The sequence below is a fragment of the Papio anubis genome, chromosome 8, assembly GCF_008728515.1.
Source record: "Papio anubis isolate 15944 chromosome 8, Panubis1.0, whole genome shotgun sequence".
NCBI classification, from domain to species: Eukaryota; Metazoa; Chordata; class Mammalia; order Primates; family Cercopithecidae; genus Papio; species Papio anubis.
The window spans coordinates 80,808,298-80,831,233 of record NC_044983.1 but is presented as its reverse complement, the minus strand read 5'-3'; the positions used below and the strand labels follow the sequence as shown (position 1 = coordinate 80,831,233).

General features: G+C 39.2%; 1 protein-coding gene across 3 annotated transcripts in view; it reads right to left on the bottom strand.

The window, feature by feature from the left end:
• E2F5 (E2F transcription factor 5) overlaps nucleotides 1-22,936 on the bottom strand; it is a 45,144-nt gene that overhangs the window by 968 nt on the left and 21,240 nt on the right. For 2 of the 3 annotated variants that reach the window (XM_003902924.5, XM_021942471.2), the window contains exons 2-7: nucleotides 10,786-10,895; nucleotides 9,775-9,936; nucleotides 7,254-7,297; nucleotides 5,990-6,054; nucleotides 4,078-4,345; nucleotides 1,320-1,367 (exon numbers count right to left, since the gene is read on the bottom strand). In XM_003902924.5, coding sequence (XP_003902973.1) covers nucleotides 1,320-1,367; nucleotides 4,078-4,345; nucleotides 5,990-6,054; nucleotides 7,254-7,297; nucleotides 9,775-9,936; nucleotides 10,786-10,895 — 697 coding nt within the window. The remainder of the gene's footprint in view (nucleotides 1-1,319; nucleotides 1,368-4,077; nucleotides 4,346-5,989; nucleotides 6,055-7,253; nucleotides 7,298-9,774; nucleotides 9,937-10,785; nucleotides 10,896-22,936) is intronic. The other variant, XM_009213264.4, reaches the window with a different exon arrangement.

Sequence of the window (22,936 nt, the reverse complement as noted above, 5' to 3'; positions counted from 1 at the left end):
TCTTGCTCTGTTGCCCAGGTGGGAGTGCAGTGACGCAATCTTGGCTCACTGCAAACTCTGCCTCCCGGGTTCACGCCATTCTCCTGCCTCAGCCTCCTGAGTAGCTGGGACCACAGGCACCCGCCAACACGCCCGGCTAAGTTTTTGTATTTTTTAATAGAGATGGGGTTTCACCGTGTTAGCCAGGATGGTCTTGATCTCCTGACCTCGTGATTTGCCCGCCTTGGCCTCCCAAAGTGCTGGGATTACAGGCGTGAGCCACCGTGCCTGGCCTAGAAGTTAAATTTTTTATTGGTTGCACTTACCACTAAGATAATATGACTAAAAGGCACTAATGAGGCCAGGTGCAGTGGCTTATGCCTATAATCCCAACACTTTGGGAGCCTGAGGCAGGTGGATCACTTGAGGCCAGGAGTTCGAGATCAGCCTGGCCAACAAACATGGTGAAACCCCTTCTCTACTAAAAATATAAAAAGTAGCCAGGTGTGGTGGCAGGCACCTGTCATCCCAGCTACTCAGGAGGCTGAAACAGGAGAATCACTCGAACCCAGGAGGTGGAGGTTGCAGTGAGCTGAGATCGTGCCACTGCAGTCCAGCCTGGGTGACTGAGGGAGACTCCGTCTAAAACAAAAAACACACAACAAAACACTAATAAAAGTGCTTTGTTTGCCACTTTGCGAACAGAAGAATGAACTGGGCTTACAAAGTCTGCTGATGTTCTCTGCTTCTACATATATGTTTAGTACATCTCTAGTTACCATAACATTTGCTAACTTAACTGCTACCACTTCGTAGGTTTCTACTATATTGTTAGGAACTAGGACTCAGATCCAAGAACTTACAGGAGAGAAATTATTAAAGTAATTAGCATATTGTAGCTAACTGATATTTAATAATTTTTCAGGTTAGATGACAACATGGTTAATGTTAATACTAATTCAGTGACTTCATATTGGCAGCTTGAAATTGGTCAGGGTAGGGGTATTTACAAAAGCAGGTGTACAGATCATTTGCTGATTTAGACAAGTTATTTTACTCTTCTTGGGCCAAATCCTTCAGGAGTGGAAAGGGCTAACAGTTTATTTTCAATGAAGGTGAGAAGTATCCCCATATGGATTCCTTTCCCTCAAAATGCAAGTAAAGAAAAATAAATTCTGAAGGATGCCTATTACTTACTGTAAGTATTAAGGGAGAACTTTCATGAATCTTCATAGAAAAGCAGTTAGCAAATATATGTTCATTTCTTTTAAATCATGTTTCACTTATAAATTCCACAAAAGCATTACTTTATGAGTTAGTAAAATTTTTAACCTACTTACCATCAGAAGACATTAACTCATCAATGATATCTCCACTAATAGATCCTGCTGGAAACAGTATCAAAGTTTTGTTACATTTCTGTTAACAGTAAAAGATACTTATATTTAAACAAAAGTAGTCACAGCAGCAGCTTGACTGACATGCACATTTATTTAAAGTACTAGTACTTTGTGGACAAGTTGTTTTCATGAGCACCTACTCTGTGCCTGGCATTACTTTTAAACTCCCAAACTCAAGACGAAGACCAAAAGACTCATTATCTGCCAGGCGTGGGGGCTCATGCTTATAATTCTAGTACTTTGGGAGGCTGAGTGAGGCGGATGGATCGCTTGAGCTCAGGAGTTCCAGACCAGCCTGGGCAACATGGCGAAACCTGTCTTTACAAAAAATATTTAAAAATTAGCCAAGCGTTGGTAGCACGTGCCTATAGTCCCAACTACTTGGAGGACTGTGGTGGGAAGATCACTTGAGCTCAGGAGGTTGAGGCTGCAGTGAGCTGAGATCGTGCCACTGCACTCCAGCCTGGCTGAGAAAGTGAAACCCTGTCAAAAAACAAACCAACAAACAAAAAACTCATCATCGTTCTACCAAAACTGACTCAGTTTTACAGTCAGTAGTTTTAATTCTCCCAATTATTCAACCTTAAAACTTCAACATCACTTTCCATTCCTGCTGTTAAAAAGTTATCTCCAGATCTCACCCATCAAATGTTATTTTGTCTACAGTGTTTGTCAAGTCTGTTCGTTATTTCTCTTCCTGATCTCACTGTAATCACTATTTTAGCCTTTTTATTTATTTATTTATTTTGAGACAGGGTCTCCCTCTGTCAGTCAGGCTGGAGTACATTAAGTGCTATCATGGTTCACTGCAGCCTTGACCTCCCAGGCTTGTAATCCTCCCACCTTGGCCTCCCTCCCCAGTAGCTGGACCACAGGCACACGTCACGATGCCTAGCTAATTTTTTTTTTTTTTAGAGAGATAGGGTCTCACTGTATTGCTCAGGTTGGTCTCAAATTCTGGGGCTCAAGCAGTGTACCTGCCTCGACCTCCCGAAGTGTTGGGATTACAGGCATGAGCCCCACCACACTTAGCCCTTGTTTTAGCCCTAATGTTCTCAGCTATATAACTGCAAACATCTACAGTTTCCATCGCCTCTGAATTCTGCTTCCCAGGGCCAAAAGCATCTTTCCTAATCATATTCTGTGCGCACCATTAGAGGTAATTATGCTATTTCCTTGGTCACACATCTTCACTGGTTTATTGGATAAATGTCCTAACTACTCTGAAATTCAAAGCCTGCTCTAATTTGGCCCAAAATTACTTTCCTTAGTTAGGATTTCCAAATATGAAACCATAAAAACGGAATACTCACTTTTTAAAAATACTTTGTTGAAGCCAATGTGTTAATTGTGCCTAAGCTAACCCACGTAAAACCCATGTAAAGCTTGCCAGCTCTATATCCTAGATTGTACGCTTTTTAAGGATTACATTTTCTTTTTTTTTTTTTTTAAGACGGAGTCTTACTCTGTCACCCAGACTGGAGTACAGTGGCACGACCTTGGCTCACTGCAACCTCCAACTCCTGGGTTAAAGCAATTCTGCCTCAGCTTTCCAAGTAGCTGGGACTACAGGTGTGCACCACCATGCCCAGCTAATTTTTGTATTTTTTAGTAGAGACAGGGCTTCACTGTATGTTGGGCAGGCTGGTCTCGAACCCCTGACCTCAGGTAATCTGCCTGCCTTGGCTTCCTTAAGTGCTGGGATTATAGGTGTGAGCCACTGCGCCCAGCCAGGACTACATTTTCTATTGTGCATCCTAATGGCCTATTGTATAGACATATTTATAGGGGAAGGAAAGGAATAGATGTGGGCAAAAAGAAGCTAAAAAACATTCCATGTCCAGTTAGATCTTGTTAGTGTCACTTTTAACCTGTGAACTCCCATTTAGGCAATGAGACACATCCTAGAGGTAAAATAAACAATTTGGATTATATACAGTATAGTTGTAAATTATCTGCAAGATGATATCTATATTGGCACAATTCATTCATTCATTCCCTAGTCACTGAGAAACTGCCTACCATGCTCCCTTTATTTGGAATCAGTAAGGTACTGCCAAATTAAGAGTTGCACTCTCTACTCCTGATACCCAGTGTGAATTGTTTTAGCTTTTTACAATTTCATAGATGAAACAACTGAGGAAAGTAAGATTTCCTACATAACTGGAATTGAGACCATTTATCAATTCTATAAAACTAAGCTTCCCAAATAAAAAGTATAACAAAGAATATGGAGAAACAAGAGGCATAAGTCACTGTGGTTTATACTAGTTTGATTTTTCTTAAAGGTAGTTGGAACATATTTCACTAATGTATCCTAGACTTAGTAAGAGATAAGAGAACCTTACCAAGTAAACTTCAGGTGAAAGCTGACATCTATATATGCCACAAATGGAAAATTCCACACCCGACCTTGTGATAGGTTGCAGTCAAGCCACAGTCAATACTTTGTTTCACCCAAAAAGTAAAACTATTGTATAAAATTATCTTCAGGCTATGTGAATAAGGTGTGTATGAAACAAATGAATATTGTGTTTAGACTTGGGTCCTATCCCCAAGATATTATGTATATGCAAATATTCCAAAATGTTGAAAGTGCCTGGGACATTTCTGGTCGCAAGCACTTTGGATAAGAGATACCCAACCTGTTTTTATATTTCTTCCTCTCTAACTTACAAAAGAAAGGCTCTGAACCCACCTGAAGATATTTCTGTAGCTGATGTCTGCTGCAGAGTCTGGCTTCTCTCAGAGACATGTTGCTCAGGCAGATTTTCAGTTGCCATGCTGGATTTCTGTGGAGTCACTGGAGTCAAGGACTGCGAGGAAGGCTGTGTGAGGTCATCAGGTGGGGGAACAGGAAAAACCACGGGCTTAGATGAACTCGACTCTTTATTTATAAGCAGCACATGGATAGGTCCTGAATGACTCTTTAGATTGATCTGGTATTTCTTTTGTCCATTCTGACCCTTTGAAATTATTGGGTATAAATAAATGTATAATTATTAACATTTCTAGCTAACTTAAGACAGTAAAATAAGACAGGCAAAGCTATTAGGGACTTACTAAATTCACATAACACAATAAAGTCATTAAGTCAAAACACAAAAGTAGAGACCTAGAGTAGAATGTAATTTTGAGGGCTCTAAACCACTAGTTTCTGAAAAGTAAGCTTTTCATAAATACTGATCATCAAAAACTCTGTTGTAGAATTCTGGCAACCGTCCGTTGTTACCATGTGTGACTACATAACATGTCAGGGCCCAGCAGTGCTCCAGGTATTCTCCATATACAGGAACTTTATCCCTTGGAGTTGGCCACCACAGTTGTGATCATTTCAACATGCTTCACAGATCAAACTCTTTTTTTTCCTATCTGCAAGCAAAAGGACAACTAATTTCTCCTACAAAGAAATAAATATAACAGGCTTCCAGCTGAAAAAAGTAATCTGTATCCTGAGGCTTCAGACTCCAGTAATACAAATGCCTAAATGTAAACTTTTTGAATAAGGGGGTGGGGGAAGGAGGCAGATAATATAGTAATCTTTTTCTACTCCCTTTTTTGGTTATTGCTTTCAAATTAGTTTGTTTTTAAAAATCTGAATCTGAAAACAAAAATCATGAAACTCATTTATAGAGTCAGTAAATGTCTTTGACTTAATAAGCTAGACAATGTTTTGTAAAAGACCTAATTGAAAGGAATTGATTGTTGATACTTACATTGAACTTTTTCCTCAGTGGCAATTTTTATATCAGTTGTAGATGTGGTGGTGGTGTTTTGAGACAGAGTTTTGCTCCTGTTGCCCAGGCTGGAGTGCAATGGTACAATTTTGGCTCACTGCAACCGCTGCCTCCCAGGTTGAAGCAATTCTCCTGCCTCAGCCTCCCAAGTAGCTGAGATTACAGGCGTGCACCACCACACCCGGCTAATTTTGTATTTTTAGTAGAGATGGGGTGTCACCATGTTGGTCAGGCTGGTCTTAAACTCCTGACGTCAAGTGATCTACCTGCCTCGGCGTCCCAAAGTGCTAGGATTACAGGGATGAGCCACTGCGCCCAGCCCAATGTGGTCATTTTAACTGATTTTTATAGATTATTGGCCATATCATTAGTCATTTCTTGACATCCTCTAACTTAAAAAATTCAAATTTAAAATAATAATCAAAATGTTAAATCATTTGGTTACTTGGGGATAGATATCTTAGGGATAGGACCCAAGTCTAAACACAAAATTCATTTGTTTCATACACACCTTATTCACATAGCCTGAACATAATTTTATGCAATAGTTTTACTTTTTGTATGAAACAAAAATCACTTGTTAAAGCATTTTGATTACTTTTTAAAAATTGACTTTATTTGAGCTAAATGATACCAATAAATGACTAAGGATATAGTCAATAATCTTTAAAATCATTTATGATTGATTTAGTTCTGTAATTTTACCAAGGTATTAAAGACATACAAATTCAGGTATCAATACTTGCAGATAAAAACTTGAGTAACTCAAAAGTGTTTACACAATTAGCTCACATTCAGCTAAAGAAAATATATTTATCCTTCTTGAGACAGTAGATCCATTTTTCCCACTTATATAAAAGTTATCCTACATACCATTTCTGGAATGGGTACCTCCAGTTGTGTACCAGAAGGTGCCTGAATGGCCAAAAGTGTATCACCTGATCAAAAAAATAAATATAAAAAGTTACATAAAATACTGTTGATCATGGAATACAATGGCAAGAATGTGGACTCTGGAATCAGAATGTTTGGTTCATCCCAAACTAGGTGACCTTGAGCTTTGTTTTTCAATTCTATAAAATGGGGGACACACAACCTCCTGCATAGATGTATTTTGAGCATTAAATGAGATAATAGGTGTATAAGTATTATACATGGGTTAGGTATATGATTCTCATTAACAAATTCAGCTCAAGTTGATTTTGCTGTCACTAAGACTCCTGTAAAGTCTGAGATTCTTAAAACCATTTAGCCTCAATTAAATAACACTGTTCATTGGATTGAGGATACTGGATATTAGGTATGAGACAGTGAAATGTTGAGCTTAAATGAATTTATTATTTTTGAAGCCAAATTCTACAACAAATCTCTGTTGAGTTGCAGATTAACAGAACTCTCAGCAAACTTCCTTTAAAAACTCAGGAAATACAGTGGTAAAATAGAACAATAGGCCCATATGTATTTCCAATGTAGTCTTACATATCAGATTCTGCTTGATGAGGTACTTGGCTTTTTTAAATAGGTGGATAATAACACAAATTTAAATATGCATAATTTCATTTTACTTGTGCTGTAATTTTGGGAACACACACCCCCATTTTAGTTATATTAATAACTATAATTACTAAAATGATATTGTTATTTTTAAGGAGAAAACACAGGGGCAGCAAATTGCATAGGAATAGGTTTCCTGGTTATAAGATAGATTCACCTAATTCTTTCCTCATGGTTTCTTTGGGTTTCATTTGTGACCAGCATACTTCCTGCATATAGTTTCATAAACAGTGCTGATGAGAACCATGTTCTAGTTCAAGTCTGGTCACTAACTCTGTGACTGTGTGACAATGACAGTTGCTTAATCCCACTCTGATTTAGCTTGCCCTCTGCCCCTGCCTCCTTCCCCTTCCACATACAGTTGATCCCTACCAGTGGAGCTAATGAAGTGAATGCTGTGAAAAGCAGCTATTCTCATGAAAACAGAAACAAAAGCAGCCTATCAATACACAGCACGGTGCAGTGAGACACAATGTCCACAACTTCTGAAAATAATGACAGGATGAAGACACGGAATTCTGAATCACTTCACTAAATAGGTTAAGGAGAGGAAGAATGCAAGGAAAAGTCTAATGGTACTTACCATTAAAGCAATTACAGATGTCTTCATGAGTTACATAGGAAAATGTACTGTCGGAGGAGTTAAGGAACAACATTTATATCAAGCCCTAGGCATTTAAATTAAGGTAATACATCTGAAGGTCAAAATAACTAAATGACCATATGCACAGAGGGACTGCCACACATGGACAGATAAAAAAAGAAATCTAGTCTAGCAACGTAAAGACAATCACAATCAAAGGAGTTCCTATCCTTTGCTCTTAGAAGAAGCCATTCTGATTGTGACATTTGAGGACCCTTAGGAGAGAGATGGAAAGCAGTGCACATTCTTCATGGAGGCAAGGGCTTCTGGGGGAAGAGAATGATGGGGAAAAGGAGGTCATCAGCAACCATATCAGCTTCCACATCAGGAATTTTCTGTGATTGCTGATTTTTGTTCTTGTATTAAATGGTCAGGTACAGCCACAAGAGGACACAGAGGAAAGGAAAGGCTCAGAAAAGCAAAGTATTATACCCAGGTCCTAGTGATGGGAGGCAAGGCAGGCTACTCAGGGCCACGTGGTTAAGACACCAGGGTGGTTAGGAGGCAGAAGACAGGAGTGGGAGGAAAGCATTAGCCCAGAGCTTTTATTGGGGTTTCCTTGGGAAAAGAAATGCAGGGTGGCCAGTCATGGTGGCTCACACCACCCAGCACTTTGGCAGGCTGAGGCGGGTGGATCACTTGAGGTCAGGAGTTCAAGACCAGTCTGCCCCTGTGCACAGAGGGACTGCCACACATCGACAGATGAAAAAAGAAGTCGAGTCTATAAATGGTGAAACCCGTCTCTACTAAAACACAAAACTTAGCAGGGCATGGTGGCAAGCGCCTGTAATCACAGCTACTCCAGAGGCTGAGGCAGGAGAACTGCTTAAACCCAGGGGGTGGAGGTTGCAGTGAGCCGAGATCGCGTCACTGCACTGCAGCCTGGGCGACAGAGCAAGCCTCTATTTCAGGGAAAAAAAAAAAAAAAAGTGCGGGGCGGGGAGGACATTTCGATTAGCTAGTTTGGATAATTTTGTTTTGAGATGGAGTTTGCTCTGTTGCCCAAGCTGAACTGCAGTAGTATGATCTTGGCTCACTGCAGCCTCTGCCTCCTGGGTTCAAGCAGTTCTCCTATGGCCTCCCTGGTAGTTGGGATTACAGGTGCACGTGGCCATGCCCAGCTAATTTTTGTACTTTTAGTAGGGACTGGGTTTCACCCTGTTGGCCAGGCTGGTCTCGAACTCCTGACCTCAGGTGATCCACCGACCTTGGCTTCCCAAAGTGCTGGGATTACAGGCGTGAGCCACTGTACTTGGCCTAGTTTGTATAATTTTGGTGGGTTCTGAGCTATGCAGGTAGTCCCTAGTTGTCTGGTACCTGGCCCTGGGATGACTAAGGCAGAAGAATATTGCCACCTGGGTGTATGGGCTGGAGAGAGGAGGTCTGGACCTGGACTGGTTAGTTTATATCAAAGGGATGCTTCTGGCTGAGCCCTTGCTGTTTCTAAGAAGTGGCTAGTCCTGGGATGGGCAGTCTTTCCTCAGCCAGAAAGGTTTATTGAGACGTCAAAATACCGTAATATACAGAAAATTTTGTATGTATCACACATAATCATGGTTGGTGCATTGGGAATGGCCAGCATCTTGTAAAGCAGGGCAGCAAAGTCCAAGATAAAATAGATCAATGGCTTTTGAATTTCAGAGCTCCACAGAACACAGCTTGAAAACTCCCATTGTTCTCCAACTGTTAAGGGGCTCTGATCCATAGAAAGGAAATAACAAATGAGATCATGGACTTGTTCACCAAATACATGAAAATGTGAAAAGTAAATTATATTGTATACATTAGTCAAAATTTCATGAGGTGCTACAAGGTAAAATATGGTTAGTTTCCTTATGAGTACAGATAAGTTTATAAACTAAGAGAATCACAGATATCTAAGAGAAGACAGTGGTTTGTAAGAAACACATGGATATATCAATAATGTTTTCCCCCAATATATGATAGGCACACATGACTTAGACCCCTGTTCTCCAGCAGGAACTATTTTGGGGTTCATATTAGGCAGAAAGTATCAAGTATTGATTGTGGGCCCATGATATCTCATCTTTAAATGAAAAGTTTTCAAAACTTTGAGAGCTGCTGAATTTTATACTTCAGAACACTGAACATAATTATTTAAAAATACATATGTACTTAACAATGGCTTCTAATATTCACAGATCTCCTAAGCACACTGGCTAGCATACCGCATTCTATCAATAGGTAGACCAAAAGTCGATTAATCTCTTTTTCTCTCTCGGTGCACCACAGGAATAATGCTAATGGATCTGTACTATATAACTTAAAAATGTAACATTTAAAAAATATTAGTATATATTATAAGAATATCATAAAATTAAAATGTTATATTTACTTATAAAACTGTCTAAAAACAAAGTGAATGATCTTCAGACTGAAATAATTTATACATACATATTCCAAAGCTATATGTATATGCATAACTTATTTAAAAGGATATCTATTATTAATGGAATCGTCCATCACATTTTTGATGCTTTGCTGTAGCCACAACTTCTGCTGATCAAGTTCTCTTTCCTTCAGTTCTAGATCTTCAATTTCAGCTTTAAGATATCTTAATCTATCTATGACTTCTTTAGTATTACAGCCAGCACCTACACCTCTTAAAAACATATGAGAATTAATATCCTCAGTATCAGATCTAGGTTAATATCACTTAATTTTTACTGTAATAAAACTGACTTATTTAGTAATATATTCAAGATAGAAGTCTTTGCACTCTTAAAATCAAGCACTAAAAATGTTAAAAATTTTACACACCGTACCCCTTGCTTAGAAAATTTATTGACAGGAACAACCAAATTATAAAAATTCTCAATCTTCCCTACAATGTTTTTTTGTCATCTGGAAGGCCAGACTGGTTGGTGACTGGGTGCCAAAAGTGTGCGCTCAGCAGTCACACCTAGCAGTCTCAGGATGTGACTGAGGTGCTGGTAAAATAAATTACAACCTTTTAATGTTTTGGTGGAATTTTGGCTAAAACAAAACAAAACAAAACAAAAACGATAGTCAAAGGGGACACATTAGAAGAACAGAAATTGTTTGTTACATTCAAACATATAACCAGGCCACAATTAATGACAACATGCATTTCAATCAATTACTATTTACAAAGTACAAATTCCTATGAAAGTAGTTCTTGCTCTCAAGGATGGGTCAAGACTTAGGAAGAGGTTAATACAAGATAGTATGCAATGTGTGCCAAATGAGTAATACCTCGAGGAAGAAAGTAAGATTTGAACTTTAAGAGTGAAAATCCAACATCCAAGAGAGCAAGGGAACACCCCAACACAGGAGTGACAAAGAGGTCCAGAGAGGGTGTTCAGGGACAGCTGAGGGGCCTAGCTGAAACAGAAGATTTGAGAGAGATAAACATTGGGAAGGTCAAATTTTACAGAGCATTGAGAAGAAAAATAAAGATTTCAGAAGAGGGTGCTGGTTTGCAACTTACTTCCACTGGATACTGTTTTTTGACTTTTTTTCAATCAAGTCAATTCCCTCTAAGACATTGGTGATATCATAAATTCTCCTTTTTTGCCTCACAGCCAAAGTATCAGCAGCCTGTTTAGGAAAGACAACGAGAACAGTGAAATAAAGGGCAAGTCATATTTTAAAGCCAAAAAGGGTTGATTATTAAGTCCACAGCAAGTCCAATCTCAAATTTGACCCAGTCAGTTGCTTGGGGACAATAGCTGAGCATGTTCAAAGCATCTCCCAAACATTGCAAATACCAAAGAAAGTATTCCATTTAAAAGCCAGCAGATGTTGGAACAGAGAAAGAAATTAAGGTCATGACACAAAGCCTGCAAAAATAAAAGAACACAATAAGAATACTTTGTGTCACCTTATGGACTAATCCTGAGGAGGAGCTACTAATTGCCTATCCATGTCACCTCCTATCTTATTTCTGTGTTCATAAACAGTCTCATCTAAAGATGCATTATTTATTTTTTAAATTTTAAAGAATTACATCTCAGCAATTTACTTTGGTAATTAAGACACTTGGAAATTCTGAACTATACGTACACTCATAATACCTTAAAGTCAATATCTACATTTTTAAACTCATAATGAAAACAGAGGAATGAATCATGCCATCCTAACACAAAGCCCATCAACAAGAAATCAGAATCAATAGCTCAAGATTGCACTAGCAGCTGTTATACAAAAACTTGGTAGTTGCATTCACATTAGATAAGATCAATGAAAACAACATATGCTATCATGTTATGAATTAAACAACACTGTACAATTCTTCTGATTAGTTCCAATTCACATTTTTGATGTTTGTTCCCAGAAGAACAAAGAGAACCTCAAAGGAGTTTTCAGAGTGGATTAGACAATAGCCTGTTTTGAATGTGGAGCCACATTTTAAGATTCATGGTAGTTACAAATATTTATGTCTCTACTGACAATTTTCAGCACATTATCTAAAATATCTAAATGAACAGGATTTAGTTTCACATAATTGGTTAATAGCTCTCCCAGAGAGCATCACTACTTTCTTCATTCTGTAAAAACCTAGCTCAGCACAGTGTTTGCAATCTGGACCTGCCTTCCCCCTGGAGCAGGTGCAACTGACAGCTATACTCACTGTACAGGCATTTGGGATCTAGAGAGAAATGTCAGTTCTCTCAAACCCATTTTTTTGTGTGTGCCACCAAAACCCCCAGGTTACTACTGTCCCATCATTCAGGTCTTCCTCAGGAAGGGGATTCATGCCTCAGCGGACCAGGAGAGTAAGCAGGATGTGGCAGAAGGAGGAAAAACTGGAGGGTGGGGCTCTTTGTTCTCCAACTCTAACTTGGCACTGTCCCTTCTAGAGAACCAGAAAATTAACAGTAGGACTAGCCATGGTTTGTTTCATTGATACTTTCTTCCCTTGTACTTAGCAATTCCCTTCTTGTTTCATCTACCTTCATAGAATTTTTACTCTCAACTTCGAGGCTGTTTTTATGAAGAACAATAGACGACTGCAAAATTAACGGTACAAATCTGAAGCTGAGGTTTCATTTCTCACTTTCCTCTCTCTAGAGAAGTAACTCAGAGAACTCCAAGCCATGGCTCTGTGTTATTGGTATCTATGTACTCACAAAAGCGTTCACAGCCATAGCAACAGCACACTGGTTTTGGTATCAGAACATGTTTGTATGAACCAGACCACAAGAGCTAGCCTAGGTCATTAGGCAAAGTGCCATGAGATTTAACTTGTAGCTCAAAGTTTTAAAAAGGTGTCTTGTTTATCATTTATATTTATTACTGCTTAACAATCACAACATTTAAGCCCATTTTCTAAAACTAAACATTATTTCTCAAATACTATTTAAGTATGTAAACCTATAAATGACTAACATGTACAGATCATATGTAAAAGAATCTCCAGGAGGCTTTTATTTTAGAAAGTCCCATCATTCTTTTTTTTTTTTTTTTTTTTTTGAGACAGTCTCCCTCTCTTGCCCAGGCTGAAGTGCAGTGGTGTGATCTTGGCTCACTGCAACCTCCACCACCCGGGTTCAAGTGATTCTCCTGCCTCAGCCTCCCAAATAGCTGGGACTACATGTGTGTACCACCACGCCTGGTTAATTTTTGTATTTTTAGTACAGATGGGCTTTCACCATGTTGGCCAGGCTGGTCTCGAGCTCCTGACCCCAGATGATCCACCGGCCTCGAACTCCCAAAGTGTTGGGATTACAGGCGTGAGCCATGGTGCCCAGCCAGTCCCATCATTCTTAAGAAATTCTGAAGCTAAACACACTGAGATCCAATCCCAGGGCTGCCACTTCCTATCTTCAGCTGGCCTCATCGTATGCTCACTAAGCCTCATTTCCTTTTTCATAAAATGGTATAACATATACTGAAAGGAGTATTGTGGGAGTTAAACTGGATAATCTTAGCACAAGGTCTACTGCATAGTGATTACTTAAATATTGGCTAGTCAGCCTCATCATCAAATACAGGTTGAAACGGATTGTGGGTAAGATTGTGTGTAAGATTGGTTAAAGTTTGTGTGTATACAGACCTACCTTGTTTTATATAGTGTTTGAAAAAGTTGTGTGTGAATTCTTTAAAAACTAATTTGGGGCTTAAATACCTAACAGAATCATACCACGAATCTCCACCACCACCATCACCATCACCACTACCTTCCTCCGTTCATTTAACACCAAAATGTTCCAGGCTTGGTTCTGGGTCTTAAAGATATAGTTGTGATAGAACAAAGTCCCTGCCCTCAAAGAAGGGAGGGAAGTTAATAATATACAAATAATTATGTTTGGAGAGAATGCAGGCAAGAGGAAGGTGCTATATCAAATAGGATTTTCAGGGAAAAAGCTCTCTGACAAGGTGATATTTGAACATTTGAATGGAGTAGGAGACCCCTGTGAATGTTTGGTGGCAGAACATTCTAGGCAGAGGAAGCAGCAAGCACAAAGGCTTTGAAGTGTGTGGGGTCCTTAGCTCCTTCAAGGAGAGGCAGGCAGGCCAGTGTGGCAGAATAATGAGAGGGAAAATGGAAAAAGGAGATAAAGACAGGAAAGGAGACCAACAAGAAGGCGATGGCAATAATCCATGCAGGAGATGGTAGTGGTATGGAGGGGTAGCTATGAAGATGGTGAAAAATGTTAATATTCTGGATATATTTTGAAGGTACAGCAAGCAGCAGGTCTCTAGAGAGGAATCAGAAATTACTTCAGTTTTTGATAAGAGCAATTACAGATAAGGTAAACTACAGAAGGAACCAGTTTGGGGCACTGGAAATAAAGAAACTGGCCTTGGACCTTCTGACATCCATGGGGAGAAATCAAGGAGACCACTGGACATGAGAGTGTGTGGCTTAGAGGAGAGATCCAAGCTAGAAATATAAATTCCGTAGTCTTCAGCAAATAGACATTTTACACCACAAGAGGGAATACACTAGTTTGATACAGGAGGTGAGCATAGAAGGGAAGGTTAAGAACCAGCTCTCGGGAAATGTAAGGTCTAGGAAATGAGGGAGCAACCTGCCACTGAAATCAGAAGAAAAGCAGAAAGTGTGGGGTCTCGGAATCCAAGGAAAGAAAGTGTAAGAAAGTGTGACCATGTCAAGTACTGCTATCACAGCAAGTTAGAATTGATCAGTGATTTGCCTTTGGAAAGATCATGGGTGACCTTGATCAGAGGTGTTTTGGCAGAGAGGTGGGGCTGAAAGTCTTAATGGAGAAATTTCAAGAAAGAATGGAAAGAAAGCTAGAGTAGACAACTCTTGAAGAGTTCTGCTGCCAAGAGGAAAGGAGAAATGGGGCAATATTTTTAGGGAACTATGGGGTCTCCAGGAAGTTTTTTTTTTTCCTTTTAAAGATGGGAGCTATTTCAACATGTGAGTATGCTGATAGGAATGATCTGGTAATAAAGAAGGAAGAGGAATCATTAACAATGCAGAAGAGAGAAGGGACGACTGCTCGAGATGGCCATAAGTAGGCAAGGCGGGATATGAATTCAATAAGTGAGGATTGGCCTCAGATAATAACAGGGTATATTAATAACTGAAGTCCAGCAGAGTACCTGGGTACAGATATAGGTACATTAGTAGACCAGGTAGGGAGAAAGGTTAGACATTTCCTTCTGGTTGATTTTTATTCTCTCATCAGCATTGGGATGGGGGAGAAAGGAAAGGAGCTATTAATGGTTGAGAGGAGAGGAGAAAGTGCAAAATATTCATATAAAAAAGCAAGACAATAGGTAGCATGGAAGGAATGCTGGACAGCACTACTGGCCCCTTTGTAGTTGGCGATCATGAATTTAAAGTGAGACCTATCAGCATTATTTTCCATTTTCCTCCAGCCTGGACAGCTGTCTGGGTGCAGACAAGGGGTAGGTGGAGAGCAAAGCAAGTCACCATTCCCATCCCATGCTTGGCCACTGTAACTGTTGAATACGTATATGCATGTCTTAATCACATTTACTTTAAAAGGCTACATTTACTCTCATATGATTTTACCTATACAGCCATAAAGGAAGCATCTAATTGTATCACATTAACTCAGTTTACAGAAAAACAAACAAAAATATTCCTCTGAAAGAATTATATCTCCCCTCCAAATATTAAATCCTGTTCTAAAAATATAACCAAAGGTGAACAAAGCAATGTCTATAGGTGGAATAAAATTAAAGCTTGCAATGCTTCTAAGAGGTGCTCAAGACAAATGAACCAGGAAAGCTGAGACAGGTAGTCCATAAGTGCTAAAAACGGCTTTAATAATCATGAGGCCACATCCCTTCATTTGAACAAATGAGCCCACTAAGACTCGGTGTTAACTCTGGATAGGGAGAGACATTATGTGGTAGCTTTATTTGAGTTAGGGTTAGCTGAGGCTCATTGGCTCAGGGTTGTTCTTCTGGTGGACCACGATGTTGTATTAAAAAGGCTAATACCAAAACAATAATAGGAAACACCCTGTCTTTCAGGTTCTCCACGCAAAGCAGGTACTTTATTTGCTGTCTTCCAAAATCACAAGAGTCAATACATGTACACTCAATAGTTTAGCTACTGTGATTCAGAAACTAACACTACAATGAAGCAGGCCAGAATCCCAAAATAGAAAATATGCAACAGAAGTACTATATAAAACCAGTCAGTTCCACTTGAAAATAAGATGAGAAGGACCCCAAGTGATGCTCCAAAACTGCCTGTAGATTATTTTAATGAGAATTAAAATAAAAACTGAAAGAACTTGCTTTCAACTCAGCCACATGGTACTTTATGTTGATCTATTCCATGATGAGGTTTGGACTAATTATTACCTAATTTTAAACACTGTTAAAGATAATATATATCTTTAGATGTTAATGCAGAATGTTTGATTTCAATCCACAATTAAGAGGAACCTTTTATAAGTCAGTAACAGGATAATTGTGTAACAGAATCTTACAGAGACATTATCTAATTCAATGCTCATGGCAGCTTTGGTGTTCTCCCTGTTATATTGGAAACAGATTCACAAAGCTAATGAATGATCAAGGTGGAATTTAGCATTAACTGCATATTCATAAATACATTTTTGGTAAAACATTTTCAAATGGACTTATATAATTTCAAATGACTTTAAATAAGTTTGGTGCACAGCCAAAAGTTTCCAAGTTATATAACTGCATTGAAGAAGCAATTCAAATAACAATTGTCTACAGGAAGTTTCATATAAAGTGTATTAAATGGTCTGAACAAACAGAAAGATCTTAATTTCCACTTATTATTGAAAAATAATAAACAGTAACAAAAAATTGTATACATGTCTAAAGCTCTGGGACTGTGACCAACACCTTACAGAATGAGGTTTAAAAAATGAAATAGTACCTAAAGTAGACAAAATGTTACAAGAGATAGAAAAATGAGAGATTACTTAAGGTGGGAGCAAACAGGAAATAGTTCCTGGAGGAGGCCACCATGTGTTTTCAATGGGTCTGTAGGGGCTACCAAATCAATAAGGAAATTAAATATAAAAGAATAAATAACTTTAAAGACGCAAAGCGCTCCCTCCAGAAGCTGCATGTTTCAATTCCCAGTCACTACCCTACCACAAGGAAATCTCCTTAAAAAATTTTCAGGGGTCGTCTTGTCACTCCAAACTAACTGCTACTGTACTTGATATTTCTGAAATGCATAAGCTTTAAATCTTTAAAAAAATTTTTTTAATAAACTTTGTATAAACTTTTAAAAAAGGAAATTCATTTCTATTGTCTTACCAATAGAAATCATTGAAGATGACTCAAATGAAAACAAGATATTTGATAAAGTGCCTATTTAGGAAAATATTGCTGAACCTCAGAAATCTATAAATTATTCAGATCTAGAGATTGCTTGCCTACGTTTTCAATTGCATACTTTGAAAATTCTCTTGGCCGATGCAGTGGCTCATGCCTGTAATCCTAGCACTTTGGGAGGCTGAGATGTGAGGACTGCTTGTCCCCCGTAGTTCGAGACCAGCCTAGGTAACAGAGGGAGCTCCCTGTCTCTACAAAAAAAAATTTTTAAATTAGCCAGACAAATTGGTACATGCCTGTGGTCCCAGCTATTTGGGAAGCTAAAGTTGGAGGATCACTGGAACCCAGGAGGTTAAGGCTGCAGTGAGCCATGACTGTACCACTGCACTCTAGCCTGGGTGACAGAGTGAGACCCTGTCTCAAAAAGGAAAAAAAAAACAAATAAATAATAATTCTCTTAAGTATTAACTTCCTAAAATAGGAGAAAGATTAAGTGTGAATCTGCTATTCTACTACTGAGATTTGCACCTCCTTTTTTGTTGTTGTTGTTGTTTTTGAGACAGAGTCTTGCTCTGGTGTTTAAGCTGGAGTGCAGTGGCACAATCTCGGCTCACTGCAACCTCCGCCTCCTGGGTACAAGCAATTCTCCTGCCTCAGCCTCCCGAATAGCTGGGACTACAGGCGCATGCCACCAAACCTGGCTAATTTTTGTATTTTTAGTAGAGACGGGGTTTCACTGTGTTGGCCAGGCTGGTCTCGAACTCCTGACCTCATGATCCACCCGCCTCGGCCTCCCAAAGTGCTGGGATTACAGACATGAGCCACCGTGCCCGGCCTCCATATTTAACCTCACCCTGTCAGTAACACAGCATGAAGCTTAGGAACATGGGCTCTGAGGTTGACCCCACTTATTAGCTGTGTGGCCCTGGGCAAGCTACTTAGCCTCAAATTCTTCATCTGTAAGATAACTATGAAGATATTGTTGCTGTGAGGACTAAATGAGTATAATATTTGAAACAGAAGAGTGTCTGGCATGGCCGGGCATGGTATTAAATTCTACAAAAATTTTAAAAATTAAAAAAATTAAAAAAAAAAAAAAAAACAAAGAGGGCCGGGCACAGTGGCTCATACCTGTAATCCCAGCACTTTGGGAGGCCGAGGCGGGTGGAGTTGAAGACCAGCCAAGATGGTGAAACCCTGTCTCTACTAAAACTACAAAAATTAGCCAGGTGCGGTGGCAGGCGCCTGTAATCCCAGCTACTTGGGAGGCGGAGGTAGGAAAATCGCTTGAACCTGGGCAGCAGAGGTTGCAGTGAGCCGAGATCGCACCACTGCACTCCAGCCTGGGTGACAGAGATTCCATCTCAAAAAAAAAAAAAAAAAGAAAAACAAACAAACAAAAAAACAACAGGGATAAACCTAAGCTAATCAGAAAACTAAGTTATACACAAAATCTCATTGCCTAAAGGATAACAAATGGTGTCAGGAACCTAGACTTGTCATATTCAAGAAAAATGTACTAGACAGAATCTACTAGAATGCACATGGATTTTTAAATAATTTAAAAAATCCTGAAGAAATTATAGTGAATATGAACTACGCCTCAACTTTCACGTTAGCTGTCTTCATAACTGCCAACAGCCCATTCTCAAAACTGATTAAAACCCCCCAAGTTACTGTGCACACACATACACAAACATACATGCGTATACAGCAAAATGTCAAAAATTTCCTTCATGGGAACTGAAGAATATATAGAATAAAAAAAGAATATATAGAATAAAAAAGATTTGACTATCTCAATAATTAAAACATATAAAAGAAAATATAAAAACCACAAAATAAAACATGGACAAAATACAGAACTCACAAAAACAAAAAAAGTTAATATTCTTGAAAAAGTTTTCAGACTTTTAATGAGTTAATAAAGGAATAATAAAGGAATACACATTAAAACAATAAAAGTGTATCTATACGAAGGCTTATACATGAATTCATAGCAGTATTCATAACAGCCAAAACTATACATTTAGTAGAGTAAATGTATTCATAAGCAAAGTGTGGTACCTCCGTAAAACAAAATACCACTCGGGGAGTGGAAGGAATGAACCAGTGGTACATGCTACAACATGAATGAATCCCAAAAACATGCCAAGTGAAAGAAGCTAAGCACAGAGTACATATGGTACGATTTCACTGACATGAAACTCTAGAAAAGAGTATTCTAATTCACAGGAAAGAAAGCAGAGTGATGGTTGTTTGGGATTGAGGATAAAGTTGAGGACTGACTGGGAGGAGACAAAAGGGAACTGTTTGGGGTGATGGGAATGTTCCACATGTGGTTGAGGTGATGGTCATTCAGGTACAAGTATTTATCAAAACTCATTTAACTGTTCGCTTAAAATAGGAACATTTTATTGATTGATTGAGATGGAGTCTCTCTCTGTTGCCCAGGCTGGAGTGCAGTGGCGTGATCTCCACTCACTGCAACCTTCACCACCTGGGTCCAAGCAATTCTCCTGCCTAAGTCTCCCGAGTAGCTGGATTACAGGCACCTACCACCAGGCCCAGCTAATATTTAAATTTTTAGTAGAGATGGGGTTTTACCACGTTGGCCAGGCTGGTCTCGAACTCCTGACTTCAAGTGATCTGCCCGCTCGGCCTCCCAAAGTGCTGGGATTACAGGCGTGAGCCACTGCGCCCAGCTAGGAGCATTTTAATGTCTGTAAATTATATATATAAAGTTGACTGAAAAAAAGTACTATTCATTACTTTTCATATTTGCAAAATATGAGAAAATTAGAATACCCAACATTTATTTTATGTATCCATCTACGTATCTGTCATTTATCCAACAAACACTTCAAGGTAGCATTTACTATGTGCCAGATGCTGTTTAAGTGCTTTAAAAGTAAAAACTCATTTTGATAACTTCTTTAATCATAACCACATGAGGTAGGTAATATTATTGTCCCATTTTTGCAAATGAGGAAACCAAGGCTGAGTAACTTGCCCAAAGGCACTAAACATTATAAAGTCAGGACATAAACTCAGAGATACCATGCTACTTCTGATGCTGTGAGATGGTTGGTCACAATCATATGCTGCTATTGGACTGAAAACTAATTTCATCTTTTTGTAATTTGACAACATTAAGTAAAGGACTTAAAAACGGTTATTATGTTCTGCTCCAGTAATTCTTTAGTATAAACTGTCTAAAAGCCCAAAATGTTTTCTGGAACCTTAATTACCTCTATTACTAAAACCAGTGGACACTATGAAGTCCTATTGCATCCTCTGTAGCACTCAACACTGGCTGGCTACTCCCTCATCCCTAAAACATCATTCCCTGGTTTTGGTGTTACCATACCCTCAGGCTTTTCTCTTATCTTATTTTCCATTTCTTCTGCCCTCTGTTACTGAACTACTAGTGTTTCAGAGTTCCATTCTTGTTCCTCTTTCTGCTAAACGCCATTTTCCTTACATAAACTTCATAAATCAACCATATCCAAGTCAGACAGGAAGCCCTCAACTTTATCTTGGGTTCCAAATCTGTAATTCCGATAGGCTGCCAGAGACCTACTCTAGGATGTTCCACAGGCATCTTATTCATGTCCAGAACTGAATATACCATTCCTCTCAATTCTTTCTCCCTTTTGATAACAGATTCTAAGTGAAAATCACCACTATCTACTCCGTTGACCAAGCCAGCAATATGGCAGTCATTGATAATTTTTCCTATACCCATAGACTCAGCACCAGGTTCTGTCATTTCCACTTTCCTATTCCCATAGACTCAGCACCAGGTTCTGTCACTTCCACAATGTGAAGTCACCAGAATCTCTCCATTTCTTATTCTCCCTGCCTCTAATCTAGTTTAGGTCTGTAAATCTGCCTGCAATCCAATATTCTCTTCATGCAACAGTCATCTGATTTATAGCCTCTCAAATGTACCCACATCTTTCTCTGCCTCTTGGCTCTGTCATATACTGTCTTGCTGACTAGGAATGTCCTCTCACTTAACTAAAAACTAATAGCTATTTGTTGAAAGCTTATAATGGACTGACTGGGTCAGCATTGGTAATACAGAAGACAGTCCCTGGCATACAGCGAAACATGGGCAAACAAAGGAATAAGTAATTCCATACTGTGATAAAGGATAGTAAGGCAAAAACCCAGGTTGCTGAGAAGGAGAATAAGCAGGAACCTACTTTAGTCACTTCAGATTAAGGAAAGAGTCAGGACAAGCCTCTGTATGCACTATATTCCCTTAGTTTCCATTGCTACCTGTCACAAATGACTAGAAATGTAGTTGTTTAAGACAACGCAAATTTTTAAAATAAAATTGGCAATTAAAAATTGTACATATTTATCATTTACAAAATGTTGTTTTGAAATATGTATACATTGTAGAATGGCTAAATCAGGCCAGTTAACATCCATTATCTCACATACTGATCATTTTTTTTTGTGGTGAGAACACTCAAATTCTATTCTCTTAGCAATTTTCAAGAATGCAATACATTGTTTTTAACGATAGTCACAATGATGTGCATTAGATCTCTCAAATTTATTCTTGTCTAACTGAAATTTTGTATCCTTTGACTAACATCTCCCCAAGCTCCTGGTAACCACCATCCCATTCTTAGATTCTATGAATTTGACTATTTTAGACTCTATATATAAATGAGATCATGTGTCTTTCTGTGCCTGGCTTATTTGCTTAACAAAATATCCTCCAGGTTCACCCATGATGTCAAAAACTGACAGGATTTCCTTCTTTTTTTATGGTTGAATAGTAGCAAATTTATTATCTAATAGTTCTATAGATCAGAAGTCCAAAATGGATCTCACTGATCTAAAATCAAAATATTGATAAGGCTGTGCTCCTTCTAGATGCTCTAAGGAAGAATCCATTTCTTTGCCTTTCCAGCTTCTAGAGGCTATCACACTTCCTGGCTCATGACCCCGTCTTCCAACAGCAGAAAGGTCATTTTCAAGCTTCCACCTCTTTGGTTCTCACTCTCTTCTTCCACTTTTAAGAACTTTCTGATTACAACAGGCCCAGCCATATATTCCAGGAAAAATCTCCCCATCTTGGCCGGGCGTGGTGGCTCACGCCTGTAATCCCAGCACTTTAGAAGGCTGAGGCAGGAGGATCACTTGAGGTCATGAGTTCGAGACCAGCCTGACCAATATGGTGAAACCCGAGTATCTCTACTGAAAATACAAAAATCAGCCAGGCATGGTGGCGGGCACCTTTAGTCCCAGCTACTTGGGAGGCTGAGACAGGAGAATTGCTTGAACCCAGGAGGCGGAGGTTGCAATGAGCCGAGATCATGCCACTGCACTTCAGCCCAGGCAACTCCGTCTCAAAAAAAAAAAAAAAAAAAAAAAAAAAAAGAAAAAAAGAAAAAAAAGAAAGAATAATCTCCCCATCTTAAAATCAGCTGATTAGCAACTTTGACCTTAGTTCCCCTTTCCTATGTAACTGAACATATTCACAGGTCCTGGGAATTAGGACATGAACATCTTTGAGGGACCACTGATCTGCCTACAAAAACATCTAAAAGAAGGAAAAAAAAAAAAAAAAACCAGATCAGACGGTTTAGAGAAGTGGCCAGTGTGTGTTTGTATATGTGTGGTACAGTGGTGGTGGTGGTGTGTGTGCATGTGTGTTTACACACATGCAGAAGTCCATTTCAGGCAGCAGGAAACGCCTGTGCAGCAGCCCTGGGGTGGGAGAAGAGGGCATGTGAGAGTGCTGAAACAGTCAGTGAGACTGGAGTCATCTAAGAGGGAGTGCACAGACCAGGTGAGAGAGGAAGGAGGGCCAGACTAGGCAGGATGTTGTAGGTGTCTGAATG